This window comes from Amphiura filiformis, chromosome 3, assembly GCF_039555335.1.
Source record: "Amphiura filiformis chromosome 3, Afil_fr2py, whole genome shotgun sequence".
NCBI classification, from domain to species: domain Eukaryota; kingdom Metazoa; phylum Echinodermata; class Ophiuroidea; order Amphilepidida; family Amphiuridae; genus Amphiura; species Amphiura filiformis.
This window is the reverse complement of record NC_092630.1, coordinates 3,626,955-3,643,116: the sequence shown is the minus strand read 5'-3', so window position 1 is coordinate 3,643,116 and position 16,162 is coordinate 3,626,955. Positions and strand designations below refer to the sequence as shown.

The 16,162-nt window shown below is 37.6% G+C and overlaps 1 protein-coding gene across 1 annotated transcript in view; it reads left to right on the top strand.

The window, feature by feature from the left end:
• LOC140147021 (uncharacterized) overlaps positions 1-14,283 on the top strand; it is a 39,409-nt gene extending 25,126 nt beyond the window's left edge. The window contains exons 8-10 of the mRNA XM_072168792.1: positions 10,988-11,131; positions 13,040-13,231; positions 14,074-14,283. Of these exons, the coding sequence (XP_072024893.1) occupies positions 10,988-11,131; positions 13,040-13,231; positions 14,074-14,217 (480 nt within the window). The 3' untranslated portion in view covers positions 14,218-14,283. The remainder of the gene's footprint in view (positions 1-10,987; positions 11,132-13,039; positions 13,232-14,073) is intronic.
• The last annotated feature ends 1,879 nt before the right edge of the window (positions 14,284-16,162 follow it).

The window sequence follows — 16,162 nt, the reverse complement described above, 5'->3', positions numbered from 1 at the left end:
CGGATGTGCTGATTTTAATATCTTGCACTGATTTCATATCATTTGCGATGGTCGCGCCGATACGTAAACTGATCCACTGTCTGAAGAAGTTCTACTGCTCCAATATGTACATACTGATACTACCTCATCAAGTTCAAGATCTTGCCCTCCGCAGCACTAACTTCCATGCTAAGTCGGGGGGCACATCAATATGAAATGGATATAAATGTATGGCTTACACTTTCGCAGTAAGGGCATTCGGTGTAAAATGTAAAAAAATATGGGGTCATTGGGTGAGAGCATGATTTTTGGCATTCGGTGAGCGCAAAATGTAAAAAAATGGGGTCATTGGGTGAGAACATGACCTTTTTCTTAAATGGAAACTTTGAGTGAGAGTCGAAACAGTGCCACAGAAACTTCAAACATTGAATTTCTAGTTCTAAATGGCTTCAAATTTCTTTGTTTTTTTTCAAAATAAGTAACAAAATTGGTGATAAATAGAAGTTGCTGTTCAAATTGAAAAATAAGGGTCTTTGGGTGACAGATCAAATGGAAAAATAGGGGCTCTTTGGGTGACAGAGCATTATGTTCTTAAAAAAATATGGGGTCTTTGGGTGACAGCGACGCTGAAAAAGAGGGTCTTAACAGCCCTACATACGTGTCACCTCCAAAGTGGGAGTGCCCCCCCGGGCTAAGTCCCTTTATTGCTATGTTCTAATCTTCATATAAAGTATATAGTTCTTTTGGTTGTGCTATGTATAAGGTCAAAATCATCTGCGAATCTGACAGTTGCTGATAGATCTTCCTCTTGCAGTATGATGACTGTTCCCTCAAACCCATCAGAGCTTCCATTATGGCCCGGCATTATGGTAGGCCTATATTCTATAAGTGGATATTAGATGGTAGGCGGCGATAATAGATATTCTTGTCAGACTCCATGCAGCTTTAAAGACTAATCACTGATTTCATCTCCTTGCATATGCCCTGCAAGAGCAGCAAGACGACACTCTTAGAAGATTTGTACAACGCAATTGCATTCGCATTTTATTCCCTTTGTGTATGTTACACTTCCTTTGAATTTTGCACATTCCGACTTGCCATACCCAGTTTCGATACTATCGAAGGCTTTCTTGAAGTCGGTGAAAAAGTAGCTTTTGATTCTTGCTGAAACCTGTTAATACATGTTATAGAAATGTGGCAAAACTGCGTATTTAAACTTACTTTTCATAAAGTATAGTGTTGTTTCGTTTTCGTTGGGAGAACTACCACAGAGGAAAAAATTGGTATAAGGTTGAGACACTCGCTTCAGATCAAGACAATCCGGATCCATCAACATATTTTTGTGATTCCTCCTTAACTTGGAGAACCGCTAAACTGGAAGAACCTGCTAGGGACGGGAGGGGCGTAAGACCGTATCTCCACAGTGTCGGGACGGGAGGGGCGTAAGACCGTATCTCCACAGTGTCGGGACGGGAGGGGCGTAAGACCGTATCTCCACAGTGTCATAACGATGCTTGCACTATTCCTTGTGTAAACCCAGTGCAAGCAAAGCCATAAGCAGTGACAAGTGTCCACAAATTTGTATTTTTTCTGCCTCCGCAGGAGGTAGTATGCTTTGAAATTTACACCTAAAATGCCGCACATTGCGCGGCATGTAGGCCGATTGTACAAATTTATATTCTGACAAGTACTCTAATTTCCGCCCAATATCGAGAGCCCAATATATATCCCCCACCTCTTTGCGCCATACATAAATTCGCCTATCGCCATTTCCGAATGTTCAAAAAGGTAATCACGCTTCCTCAGCATGTGCAATAAATAAGCATTAAAATTAATCTTATTCTATAGGGATTCTAGAAACGCCTAGCACGTGGCACCAATGGCGTGGGTCTATCAAGTTAATGAATTATGCATTAGAATATTTTCAAACTCATATGTTGTATAATTGAAGACCGAATTAAAAAAGACTAGCTTGCGTATGCCGTCCTGTAAACCAGACCAAAAATGCCATACTGCGCAGGTCAGCAACCAATCACGGCGCGCCTTTGTCATGACGTCAGACGCAAACTAGTCTTTTTTAATTCGGTCTTTAATTATAGGTTGTAGCCTCAGCGCTCATCAGCAGCCACACCACCTCAATGCCTTCGGTGTGATCAGCAGCTTTATCGTTGAAGACAAGTTGGAAAACCGTTTATATGCTGTGGCAATGGGAATACACCTCAAACAAGGTTTAATTTCATGATTACATGAAACCTGATTATTAATGCAAAAACTTTGGCTGGAGAAGTTGAAGCTGACGTTCATGGCGACACTTTGGATGTGATAATTTGACATCATGGATTGTTTTGTGCAAAATTGGAGGTATTTTTGTGCCACGGCGAGTCAGCAGACCGACTGGCATGCATGCTAGGCTCGACTAGGCCACAATCATGATCCGATGCATTTGAACTGCAATGTATGGTATGATACGCCTAGCCGCGCCTATGGCCGGCTTCATTGCTGCCCGGGCATTGCTGTTCAAATACATGTACTAAAGTATTGCAATTTTATTGCGTTGATATAATTCGGAATAATTCGTTTTAAAGTATTTGCTTCCCCAATTCCCATGCGTGGTTGTGTTTTATGTTCTACTGAGTACTGTTGCAATATTTTTGCATTCATACCCATGACCGTTTCAAGACTTTGACTGAGAAATTTGCTTTTTGTTCTTTCCCCACACAATACTTCTTACAAACAAGGTGTTGATATTGGCCCTTTCGATGCAAGACAAAGCACAAATGAAGGAAACAAAACAAAACAATAATGTTTTTGATTTTTTATTCAATTACACATACAAAAGAGTAATGACCTATAAAAAGACCCCCTAAATATAATAATATTAATATTATTTTAGTCCTGAATACAAAATATAATAAACAAGCATTAAAAAAATCTGAAACGTTACAATCGTAATTTTCAGTCAAAAAATCCACGAGAAATGACTCTTGATACAACTTGGGCATATATGCATTTAAAAAACAGAAACGGCTGCCTGCATCTGGAACTCTTCATATCTGAAAGTTTGAAGGTCTTATTTCATACATCAGAATTATCTGCAAGATTGCAAGATGGCTTTAGGTGACCGTGGCCCTATTGGCTAATGCACAAATTTAGATTTTCTTTCTATTTAAATAATATGTTAAAGCTTATGCCCTGTAGATTACATTCGGTTCTTGAGATATGGCCTGTCAAAATGGTGCGAACCCAAAACAAAAAATTGACAACAACTTTCTTTTTATTTTCTATATTTTTGACAAGTCCAGTTGCCAGATGATTTTCTAATTACATGTATGAATTATGCAAAGTAAAGATTTCAGATACAATTAAAAGAGCTATAGTAGGCCTACTGAGGCATGGTACATGGGTAGAACACACACTGTAGACCTACTACAAAATTACGGTTGCTTTTGGCAAATTTCAATTTGCATAATTAATTTGGGCCACTTATTAGAAAAGTTGATTAGGGCCCTAATTAATTATGCAAATGGAAATTTGCATGGAAAAAGGCATTCATGGGTTTTATATCTTATTTTGTAGCCGATCTGAACATAACTTTGTACAATTCTTGCATATATAATTAGAAAATAAGGCCTACCTGACATCATTGCATATCAAAAATAAAAGAAATTTGTTGCCAACTTCTTGGTTTCGCGCCATTTTGACAGGCCATATATTTTGGTAACCGAATATCCGATTAAAATAAAATTTTCAGTCTTGTAATCAGGAGAGAATGGACTCACATATTTCAATCAGACAAAAATCTATATCCAATAGCGTTACCTTAAAGCTAGCATTATAAGTGTCTCCTTAACTTAATAACAAAAGGTGCCCACTGGTATCTTGGAGGCATTGTCTTTTTTAAAGACATTTCTTGTTTTTGCTTAAGTTTTAATTTTTAAAATACCTAATGACAATCCTTCACTTTTAGTCAGTTTATACAAATGTTTATTTTTTTTTCTGAATAAGCCTTTAATTAAGCACTGATACAGTACAGATGGTTCCCGGGAGATGGTTGCATGTCACTGGCGACAAATTAGGCCCTATGAGATTGTGCCAAATCAACAAAATAGTTGTAAATCAACTGCAGAAAATTGTGGTAAATAGCCAAATATTTTGCTAAATTCAGCCAGATCATAGCTAATCGTGCCATTAAAATGTGGTAAAATATGCGGTTCTTGGAAATTGCAGAAAATTGTGTCAAATTCTGCTAACTTACTGGAGATTGAGCCAAATGGAGGCCGAGGTAAACCGCATAAATGTTGCGTTAATTATGTTTGATTTTATTTCAACCATTTTTTACTGCAATCTGATTTCAGTAGCTACGATAGGGGCACGGACAATTAAGAAAATCTCGTATGATTTTTAGAAAACGGCTTTAGCCCCCCCCCCGCGGTAATTCCCTCGCCTTGCACCACTGAGGTCCCGGGTTCAAGCCCTGGTCGTGCCCAAGGACTGTATTGGTTTATCCCGATTCCATGCTCGCTTTCGCCGGGATCTCCGGTTTCCTCCTGCTTTCAAAAATCGATGATTAGTTGTTTGGTTATCAAAAACTTCCTTCACCCAATGGAATTTGGGGAGCAGCACAGTATCTGGTTGGTGCTCTCTTAAGATGGGTAATTTTCAACAATGGGGCATTTCAAGTGGTATTTAAATTTATGATTTTGAAATAAATATCATATTATTCATTTACTAATGTCAATTATAAGTAAAAGAAAAACATGAAAAACCTTTGCTTTTGTTCTGAGATCTTTGACGATAAGGCCGTATAAAATTAATGTTTTGGTTCTCGTCCAGAGGATTTTCATGAATTGATGAGGGAGGGAGGTGTTTTTGTTGTTGTTTTTTTTCAATGTAAAATTAGCATAGTCAGTTGTTTTCGGTCTTCTCCAACAGTGCTTGAGGAAACGATGAGGCCCTTTTTTTTTCAAATGTGAGATTCTGAGGGATAAACCCCCTATAGTACCACAAAAAGACTGGGAAGTGATGCTTGTTCTCTAATAAACTTATTTATATGTATGAAGATTTCATAAATCATTCCAAAGTCTTAAAAAATTGAAAAATCTAAAAAATCAAAAAAAATCTGGCAAATCCCAGAAATTGAGGAGGGAGGGGACGAGAACCAAAATATTAATTTTACACGGCCTAAGCATGAGAGTTCATTTTACGTGGTACAGACTTGATGTGCGAAATTGGCAACAAGTGGCCCAACTCGGATGATTAAGCAAAATCGAGCATAGCGTTTGAACTTGAACTAGGAAAGACACTGTCTAAGTAAAGTTTTTCTGTTAGCCAAGATATTACTGATTCTACATGCATATCACATTTACGCCATGACCTCTTTTGTTAATTTTTTTTCTGAAAAGCAAAAATGCAATTGCTAATCATGAAAGTCGATTTACGCAATGCGTCCGCGAAATTGTCAAAACGATTTTAGTTAATTTTGAACATAGCGTTTGAGCCCGAACTAGCCAAGATATTACTGATTCCACTGCATACGCACCCCCATATAACATTGTTACTGTGATCTCTTTTATTTTTTCTGAGAAGCGAAATTAAACAGTTAAAATCGACATGGTCGAGGTTTGAGTTTATTCCAAGAGAGATTTTGTTATTTTTCCTTTTGAACCGGTTTGGGTCGATCCTTCATGTACCCTGGTTGGTGACGGTTTGTTTGTTATTGTTTTGATGTTGATCCAACGACATGAATGTTTTGTTCTAGATTTACCATTAATTAACGGTCCTTTTTAAGGGTAAATCATTAATATTTACCCCGGGTATTTACGAAAATTATTTGTGCTGATTTCTCAAGCTTACTTAGGCGAGTAAAGTTTAATGTGTATCCGCGACCGGCAATATAAAATTGCGGTGAAGTTCTTGTTGTAAGAAAAAAATTACAAATTATAATTTAAAATCATTAATATCTGGGATTATTGGAAGTTTATACGAGAGAATGACGACAGTGCGGTTTAGGTTTTGCTTGTTATTATCATTATTATAAAAGAACCACAATGGAATAACAACCTGTTAATGAATCACGGTTCCAACGAAACTTCTACTGTCATTATATTAATTTGTAGCATACCATTGAATTAAGATTTACTGTCATTTTACAGCGCATTCGCCTTTTTGTCTGTTGAGTTCATTGATAGTGTCACAATACCCAGATTTCTTCAAGTACAACCAACATTGAACAGTGTTATATGTGTGTCAAAGTTTACGTTTGACAAAAAAACTGATTTTAATTCTTTGCATTAGTGTTTTGTGCGAATTCAGTGGGTTAGTTTATTTTGTTAAGTCGTGTACAACCCTGGTCCGTGTAACAATGTTTATCAACACATTCATTATTTTGGTTCTGTCAGTTCTGTGATCAAGCAGAGTTCACAGAAATGTACCAAATGCGGTGTAATGATATTGTCGTTACAAATTCGGGCAAAATCATCAGAAATCACCAGCCTGACGTCACATGAACGACTTTATTAGTTTAAAAACAATTTGCATAATTATAAAGATATATTCACAGCCTTGCTCTGCAATACTAGATAAGAACATCCACAAACTTATGAAACCCAACAGTTGCGATATACGACCGCAAAGCTCAAGTAACATCAGTTGGTATTCGGCAAAAATTGAGTGCTTTCAAGGACTATGGAGCAAGACTGTGGAATCGGGTCTCAAGTCATGTCACAAATTGTACTTGTGTGCAAGATTTTAAAAGGAACCTTGAAGTCTAAGTCTTCACCTATGTCTCAGGTATGCGATAAAGTTGTCTATTTGAAGTGTATAGGCCTATGTCAAAGCATCTTAAATATTTCTTTCGACAAGAAGAAAAGAGATGTCGACAATATTTGTTCGTTAGTGGTGTGTCAATAGCTCAATGGTGTAGCCAAAGGGACGGTACAGGTGGCTCTTGGTTATAGTAAATGAGTTTTCGGCATAACTACAGAATACCCACCTCACCTCCCAACACAGCGTTAGGGTTAGGGTTAGGGTTAGGGTTAGGACTTATGAGTAGGGTTAGGGTTAGGTTAGGGTTAGGGTTAGGCACCCTGAGCGGGGTATTCTGTAGTTACTCCGAGTTTTCATGCCCCGTCGCGTCGCTACATTTCGCTTCATCGCAGTAAAACAATTATCTGAGACTATCTGATACCCGGGATCTGATTGATGGTCTCTGTTTAAAAGCCAATTCATTTGGACTCACTTTAGCATTAAAAATGTAAATTTTCGCGCGTTTCGCGTGCCGCATCTCCCTTGGAAATCTTATTCTGGGAGCGGCTAGCGGGTCAGCAAGCTCGGATGGTTTCGAAATTTTGGAGGACACGTTTTGAAAAAAGTGTCGACTAATTTAGATTGTCAGTCTATTTACAATGTTGTGCTCCACTTGCCTCGAAAAGCTAGCTACGCCGTGAAATTTCAGAATTGTAAATTTTCATGGCTATATTTAAAATGAGTAGGGTTCAGTGGTTCTTAAGATAGTTCTTGCTATTTTGAGAAAATATTTCAAAACTTGGAACTTGGAAAGGCCAATTTTGTACAGAAATTCTCTGAACGGGACAAAATGGGATTTAAATGCCAACGCGGTATTTTTGTGTGGCGGTCCGAAGCAAGGAAAGTCTACATTACAGAATATAACAGGAGTAGCTGTTTTGTAACACGGGGAAATATGTTGGCGTTTACCATGCCGCAAGTTTAGTGCGAATGACATGTGACTTGGGTATCGGGTGGGGGTATGTGTGGGGTGTTGGAAGATGTATGTGGCAGTACACTATATGCATTATGTTCTTTATGGTAACCTATATATGGTCCAAAGCAAGGAAAGTCTACATTATAGAATTGCTTACACTTGCTTATAGATCGACTTGGCTAGTTGGCTTCCACTGATGGTTCTCCAGACGACCCTGTTCTGCATGCAGTTCCTTTCTCTCTACGAGTCTCTATCCAATCCTCGATTAGTTGCTTAATGTATAGTTCATCATAGAATAGAAGCAGATATATTGGTGTTTGTGTCTGTGTTTAGGATATTCTTGAAGCACAGCTACTCTAGTTGTGATTTGTATTCGTTGTGATTTGTTTGTCTATAGTTTGACTGATAGTATACGAATACCGTAAAACCCCGTCTACAAGGATATACCTAAGAAACGCCCTCAATAAAATTGGTTGCTTGTTGTATTTGGAGTTTGAGCAAATATATACTGGCACTGGGTGGCTATGCATTCCATCTAAGTATGTTGTAGCACCAATCAATTGTATTGACATAATAACGACTGTTTCGTATATCAGGATCGTATAGCTCAATTGATAGAGCGTCAGACTTTGGAACTGAAGACATGCTGAAGAGAGCATGGTCCGGGCACCGGTTCCGTTTTTTCATTCTCGTTTAATTTTAACTTTTTGACATGTTCTTTTTATCTTTCTTCAAATCTACCTTTCTACTTTTAATTTTAGGTGTGTTTTTTTTGTGTGTTTTTTTTTTGTTTTTTAGTTTTTTTATAGTTTTTTTTAGTAATTTTGTGGTTTTATAGAAACTAGTAAAAGCATTTATTCTAAATAATAGCGAAACCCACGGTTAGACAGATGTGTTGTAACTACTTGTCTGTCCTCGTCTTTGCAATAAAAACCTATGTTGCACCTTTGTGCCATCCCAATTCTTGAGGAATGGTAGGTAGGGTGCGTTTTTGGCTTAAGCACGATTTTGTTTCTACTTGAAATGAAATCAAAATAAATATTGTTCTGTTGCCACAATTGCAGTTTTTTTTTTAAAAAAAAATAGATGAGGAATAATAATTATTCCATATTTGAATCTATTGTCCCATCAAGAATAGAGTGTCTTCAAAAATTTCAATCAATTCATCTGACAAAGGAAACTATTCTGGTCATTCAATTTTGTTTCGCTTGCACCTGTTATATCACAGGCGTTGGTAGAGAAGGCACACTTCTCTTGTCTTCACCGAAGTAGTGATGTAAACACTAACATGATTAATTACCATAGCTAGCAATGGACATACACTATTTTTTGTTCCACTTGAACCCATACTATTCAGCATCGAAGTGGTTACGTAATTCTCTTGGTTACCGGATCACGCTATTTTGATATGCCTTCAAGTGCCATATACTTTGTGTGGTGATTGTTTCGATCGTGGTTCATAACTCAAGCGCGTGATCCCGTTGACATAGTAACATTACGTAACTTCGATACTGAATTGGCTATTCGCTGTCGATGTGACGTAATTAATCGGATTAACTACCATAGCAATTGATGAATACAATTTCGAATATATAGCCCTGCACTTCATCGTTCACGTGGCACCTATGCATTAAACCATAGTTGTCAAAGAAATGCTAATCACTCGCCATGTAAGATTAGTATTTATGAAAAGAGTGGTATTCAATCTATGTTTGGTGACATACGCGGGTGATTAGTGCAATCTGCTTGATGGTAGTTATTGCGATTATTACGTCACTTCGACAGCGAATTGTAGTATAGACGAATCCAACAAGCCAAGTGATGGTCAGAATTTATTCGGCCATTATACGCTGGTGAAGTTGCGTAATTAATCGGATTAATTACCATAGCAATAGGTGAAAACAATTTTGAACATATCGCGCTGCGCTACAAGCAGGTTACACTCATCACCTGTACTGTGTATGTCTGCAATCATAGATTGAATACAATACTGGTCTTTTCAAAGATCTTACAGGTGCAGCATGATATGGTTCAATGAAGAGGTACCGCCTGAACGTATCAGTGTATAACGCGGTATATTCAAAAATTGTTTTCACCTATTGCTATGGTAGTTAATCCGATTATTACGTAACTTCGCCAGCGTATTGGAATAAAACAGGAGGATGTGAGTTCATATTAAGGGCAATGTCGGGGATTATAGGTCACAATCGATGTGGAGAGATGAGAGGTCCGACCAACAGCCATAGCGAATGGTTCATGTTCAACTAATTCCAGCGGACGGTCTGTGGCTAGTAAGGAATCGTCTTTGACCACATGCGCAGATCTGTCTCGTCAGGAAGATATTTAATATCCCGAATTTATAATAGGCCTATGCCTACCAGTTCCATCGTATAACCGATCTGCTAGAGAATATTTGTTACCATGTTTAATAAATTCGTATTTATCGTATAATAAAATGTAGCCAAATGTATATTATGTGTCACACGGTTTTCTGCTGAACCACTAGCAGGCTATGTTACCACATCTATGACAATGACAAAGGTGAATTTTGATGATTTTACGATCGTCCGGATGAGCAAATCACTGAATGGGTCTTTAGTTCCTCCTCTCCTTATCCTGCCAATATTATATGAATCAAAGAAAAATAAAGAAAAATAAAATTAAACATGAAAAAAAGACAAAGAAAAGAAACAATAAAAGAAAAACAATAGAATAAATTAAACTAAATATGAAAAAAAAATGATCACGAAAGGAGTCTTTAGAAAATGCAAGTAAATATAAATGAAAAGTTTGAACAATATTTTGTTTATAAAAGTTTGTGTGACCGTGATGAGGCTCGAACTCACCATCTTCCGATCTAAAGAACCAAAGTCTTATGCCTTGCCAAGTGAGCTATGCTCGTGAGATGCGAAATAAAGATAAAAAATTACATTGTATACCTGCTTGTGTCGGTAAATGATTTGCTCAAATTCCATAATGATATAATATTGTGGAGGGCGCTAGCGTGAAATATGCTATCATCACAGTCGCTTCTATTCCTTATAGACGGGTTTCTACGTATTGAATATCGTATATTGAATTGTTGTATAAACTACTTTGGTCTCAATTTTAATGAGATCTTTGTTATTAATTAAAAAAAGGTTTGCAGTGTTAAACACTAAATGTAGGCCTATATTTTGGCAAGTTTTTCTAAAACTGTTCTCTTTTCTTTCATCATGTGCAGGTAAAATCCCACAAAGCTCACAAGCATTCAAAGTTGAAGAGATATTTTTCATCGGCGGACGCTGACTTTCGGAAACCGTCGGTTTATCACCAGATTCGTCCTCAACCGCTTCTTGGATAAAGACAAGACAATGGCTGGAAGATCGCGACAAACGATCAAAGTCTCCTCGTGGATGTCGTGAAGAACTATTTGGATCAACAAATAACAATGTAAGTGATATTCAAAACTATTTAGCGTAGTGATTCATTAAGAGCCAGTCTCCCTTATTATGTACCCAAATCAGGGGGGTTGTGATACAAAAAAAATAGAATTTTCTCTAAAAAATAATTTTGGTACATATTAGCACCAACAACTCACATGTAAAATATGAGCGTGCACAGCGCCCTCGTTCAGCTTGAAAAAATTCTTGAAATTTCAGCCTCTCTGAGCCTTACTTGCAAATGGTAAACTTTGGAGGTGCATAACAACGTGCGCCATCATCATCCCAACCTGCATTTTGCATTTTTTTAAAGTACCAAATGGTTACATTACAAAAACCAAGAACAAAAATTGGGATCTTGATGGCGCACAAAATCAGCAAATCCAATGATTTGATGAAAAGCGCCCTCGTGCAAACTCGTGCACAGAGTTAACATATTAACAGAGGTCAAAGGTCAAAATTTCCTATTTTCGCACATTTTTGCACACCTGTATTATTGCGCGCCAACGTCACCTGACTCTCCGAATAGGATTTCATCAAAGAAGAGGTAATTCTCTGCAGGAACTGAAAAAATTAGCTTGGGATCTCTTGATCTTCATATTTTTCTGATTTTTTGAAAATGGACTTTAGCCTCATTTTGGAGGTCAATTTGACCTCTTTTTCCCACTCGCTGCACAATGTGGGCTTTTTACTGCATCACAAAGAGATGCGCCAACAAGATCCCAATTTTATTTTTACTTTGACCTCTATTGAATTAGTGCGCCCACATGATCCCACTTTTTTTTTACTTGTTATCAGTTATACATAAGCCCCTTTATCCAATCATCCAAAAAGTAAGATGGGATCTTGTTGGCGCACATTTTATTGCGGGTCAAAGTTCCACTTTCGTGCTGCACATAGGCAAATATGCATCACTTAAGCACAAAGCGTGACCTTTGACCTCTTTTATATTATATGTGCGAAAATAGGAAATTTGACCTTTGACCTCTGTTAACTCGGTGCGCCAACGAAATCCCAAAAAATTTTTGCTGAAAAATGAAACTTGCCATGGAGGTCTTTAATTTCAAACTTGTTCGGACTTGGGATCTTGATGGCGCAGCCCGTTATGATGCTTTGAAGTTTGCACGAGGGCGCTTTTCATCAAATCATTGATTTGTTGATTTTGTGCGCCATCAAGATCCCAATTTTTTTCTTGGTTTTGTAATGTAACCATTTGGTACTTTAAAAAATGCAAAATGCAGGTTGGGATGATGATGGCGCACGATGTTATGCACCTCCAAAGTTTACCATTTGCAAGTAAGGCTCAGAGAGGCTGAAATTTCAAGAATTTTTTAAGCTGAACGAGGGCGCTGTGCACGCTCATATTTTACATGTGAGTTGTTGGTGCTAATATGTACCAAAATTATTTTTTAGAGAAAATTCTATTTTTTTTTGTATCACAGATGGGTACATAATAAGGGAGATTGGCTCTTAAAGCATTATGTTGTTCTCCAAAGTTGGAAGTAAGTACCATAATTATTTCTTTGGAATTTCCAACACACCAAAGCAACATTGTACCAAAGTACCTGTGATCAATATTTCTAGGCAAAAAATAACAGTAAACATGAGAGAGAGAGCGACTCCTCCTATTTTTGGCAATTTTTTTCCAAACATTGGCCTACCCCTTTTAAGGTTTAGTTGCTGCAGTTTAGTGCCTAGGGAGTATGTATAATGATGTTCAACCTGAATTACGTTTCCTGCATTAAAACTAAATTATCTGATGAAAAAACTGCATAAATTATAGAATCAAAAGCACCCACAATCAACCGACAAAAATCTGAAATAATTATTGTTTTCGCTTTCAGTTTTTTTTCTATTTACACGACTTGAAATGAATTTGTTACGATAAATGTTTTTAACCACTCGTTGTATCTTTCAGATAACAAAAAATCCTTTTCTAAACGAATCGAAAGGTGACAAACCGTGCACACTCTTGGACGACAAAATACAGCATCTACAACTTGAACTGATAGAAGTAGAAGATGTTGTGAGAAATACTGTTGATGTAGTGTTAACGAGAGGCGAAAACCTGGACGATCTTCTGGAAAGAGCAGAGGATTTAAGAGCCGCTGTAGGTAGCCTTCTTTACATTCTTACCCAAAGTTAATATCGACGGTTGACCCCCTGGACACTGCCGGTCATCTATAACAGCATTTCTGATTGGTTGATAACTTGAAATGCTCATTTCAATTGCCAATTATGACTAGGTTTAAACTATTGGTCAAATTTGCATTTGCAGATGATCTCAATACCTTATTGGTTCAAAATTGGACACAATTTTCATTTTGGCTAATCGCAGGTAGTTCTCATGGGGTAAACACAAGATGGGCTCTAATAGCTGCCAGGTGTCATTATGTGTACAATATAGAATGCAGAAATTGTCAAATGTGTATAGGGCAGCTATTGCAGATAGGACCATCTTTCATTTAAACCCTTGATATTTTGAAGAAATAGAATTAAGTAACATGTTTAGATTTTTGTCCATGTATACGCGCTGCTTCCGAGAGTAGTATTTTTGCTGTCGCTATTAATACACCAAACCCCTTGCTACACTCTTAGAATAAGGCATTCTGTTCAAGGGGTTCTTGAAAATTGAAAAAAAAACAGAATGGTTCTTTCTGGTCTTTCCAGAACCCTTTTCAGGTCTAAAATGGTTCAAATGTTTTGCAAAGGTCAAAAAGATTTTGTAGTTTTTATGATATGAAGCACAATTTCTTGAATTTGTACAATTTCCCTTGATGAAGTTTTAGCCATTTGTATAGGCTTGCAAAAAATCCTGGAACTTTATTTTTCTCAGAGTGCCAAAAATAAGGCAGATATTTAGATAATGCTCCCACAATTCATTTGATTGATTATTTCCAAGTTTAGTAAGTCAAAGATTAAACATTTTCATTTTGTCCTTCTTCTCAACAGGCCTATCAATTCAAGAAAACAAACAATCGTCTAAGGAGGCGGATGCTATGGCAGAAAAGAAAGATCCCGATCGGTATAGCAACTGGAATTCTTGTAGTCCTCGGTACCATTGTAGCGGTTATAGTGATCGTTGTACTCGTGTAGCCCGTCCAGAACATACAGAAAGCCAGTCAGTCGTTGCGTTGTCACAAATGACCAAATATTATGAGTAGGGGAGACCGGGGCGTGTCCGCCCTATTTTCTTCAAACTCGCCTGGAGAGGACAATTCTCATGATAGAAGGCTATAGTTTTTACATTTTAAAGCTGTATACTATAGCTAAATACTACCACATTTGTAAGGACATTGAGCTTTCAGTAACGGCAGGAGAAGGGAAAATAAAAATCACGATGACAGGGCGGACTTGCCCCGTTCGCCCTAAGAAAAAGAAAAGGTTACAATATTGCAAAACAATTATAAATTTCATGCAAACGTTTAGTAAAGGGTATATTAGGCACTCACTCTCGTCCAAAGAGTCTACTAAATTTAATGGAGGGGTATAATGTAATGTAATAAATGTAAAGGTCCAAAATGAGCAAAACCTTTATTTACAACTTCTGCATTTATGGTTTTAGGGCACAAACGGTGATGCTGATACCACTTAACTGTAAAAAGTATGCTTGCATGTAGTTTTACCCTTCTTAAAGGTATTTTATCAGTATTTTGCATAATACGCCGATGGGGCGAATCCGCCACGGGAGTCCGCCTGGGGAAAACACAGGGCGGACTTGCCCCTTCACATACAGGGCGGACTTGCCCCAACGGTACTTTTTTTCTTTACCTCGTGTTATGCCTACTAAGCACAATATGTCGATCTTTTAATTGCATAATATGTTGGGCAAAACGTTCATCTTCCAAATAAATATAAGAACGAAAACCGACTCTGCAAGGTCTTGAGATTATTACAATATTACTAATTTCAAAAATGTAAACTTCCTTGACTCAAAAACGTTTTTTGATGATAATTTCTGTGGCGAGATGTGTCGGACTGTCTTGTTTTCTTGGGTACTTAGCTATGACGTGTGGCAGCTAATTACATCATCATTGTACTTTTCCAGCAGTCACGAGATCAGAAACATGGGGTGGGCGGACTTGCCCCGAGGGCGGACTTGCCCCGGTCTCCCCTATATAAGTATGAGAGTACCAAATTCTACCATATACAATCTGACAGAGATAGCTCCACTTGTTGAGAAAGCCAGGACTCAACTGAAATTTGTAGGGCATGCATACTCCGCTTGCCTGACGATGAGCCAGTAAAAGAGTATGCATTGTATGTCCCAACTCATTGGCAAGAGGAAACCCGGACTGCAACGAGCCTTGTTCTGGAAATACATCCAGTGTCTTTTGGGGGATATGGACAGCATGCTGAGTCAAGGTCAGTTATCAGCAATGGCTCAAGTCAGACCAATGTAGCTGGAGGAAACTTGTAGTCGCCTGCTCCGCAGCCGAAGGATGATGATGATGATGAGATGAACATGCAATTTTGTTTGATCAGGACACAGATATTTTGACTAATTGAGTGAACTTGACAATGGCAACTGATTGGTTATGTTATCTACATAATTGCATGTGAGCTAAGGACTATTTTTTAGCGCAAACAAAGTTGTGCAATTTTACCTTATTTTGGTTAAAAAACCCTTTTATGTGGCTAAACAGGAAAATGCACAAGGCAGTTCTGACCGCGATTTCTTCCTGGTAGATGGAGCATTTTTGTTGCAACTTTTCTTCTCTTATATGATTTTTAAACTATCAAAAGATTTTAATATATCGTTCGAGTTGGAAGCAGAACAGACGTGACTATGAGAAATGTTACGAATATTGAGTGATCCACAATGCCAATTGATTGAATGTGTGACATATGGGTGCATGTATGCATTTCATTTAGTGCAATAGTGAATTTGAATATTCATCATTATTTTATGACTTTCATTATTAATTTTAATTGTAAATGTCATTGTGTTTATTTGCTTGTACTAAATAAGCTGAATAGCTAGCCAAAGTAGCTTATACGGATGGTTCCCGTAAAATTATGGGAAATTTCGAAATGCGGG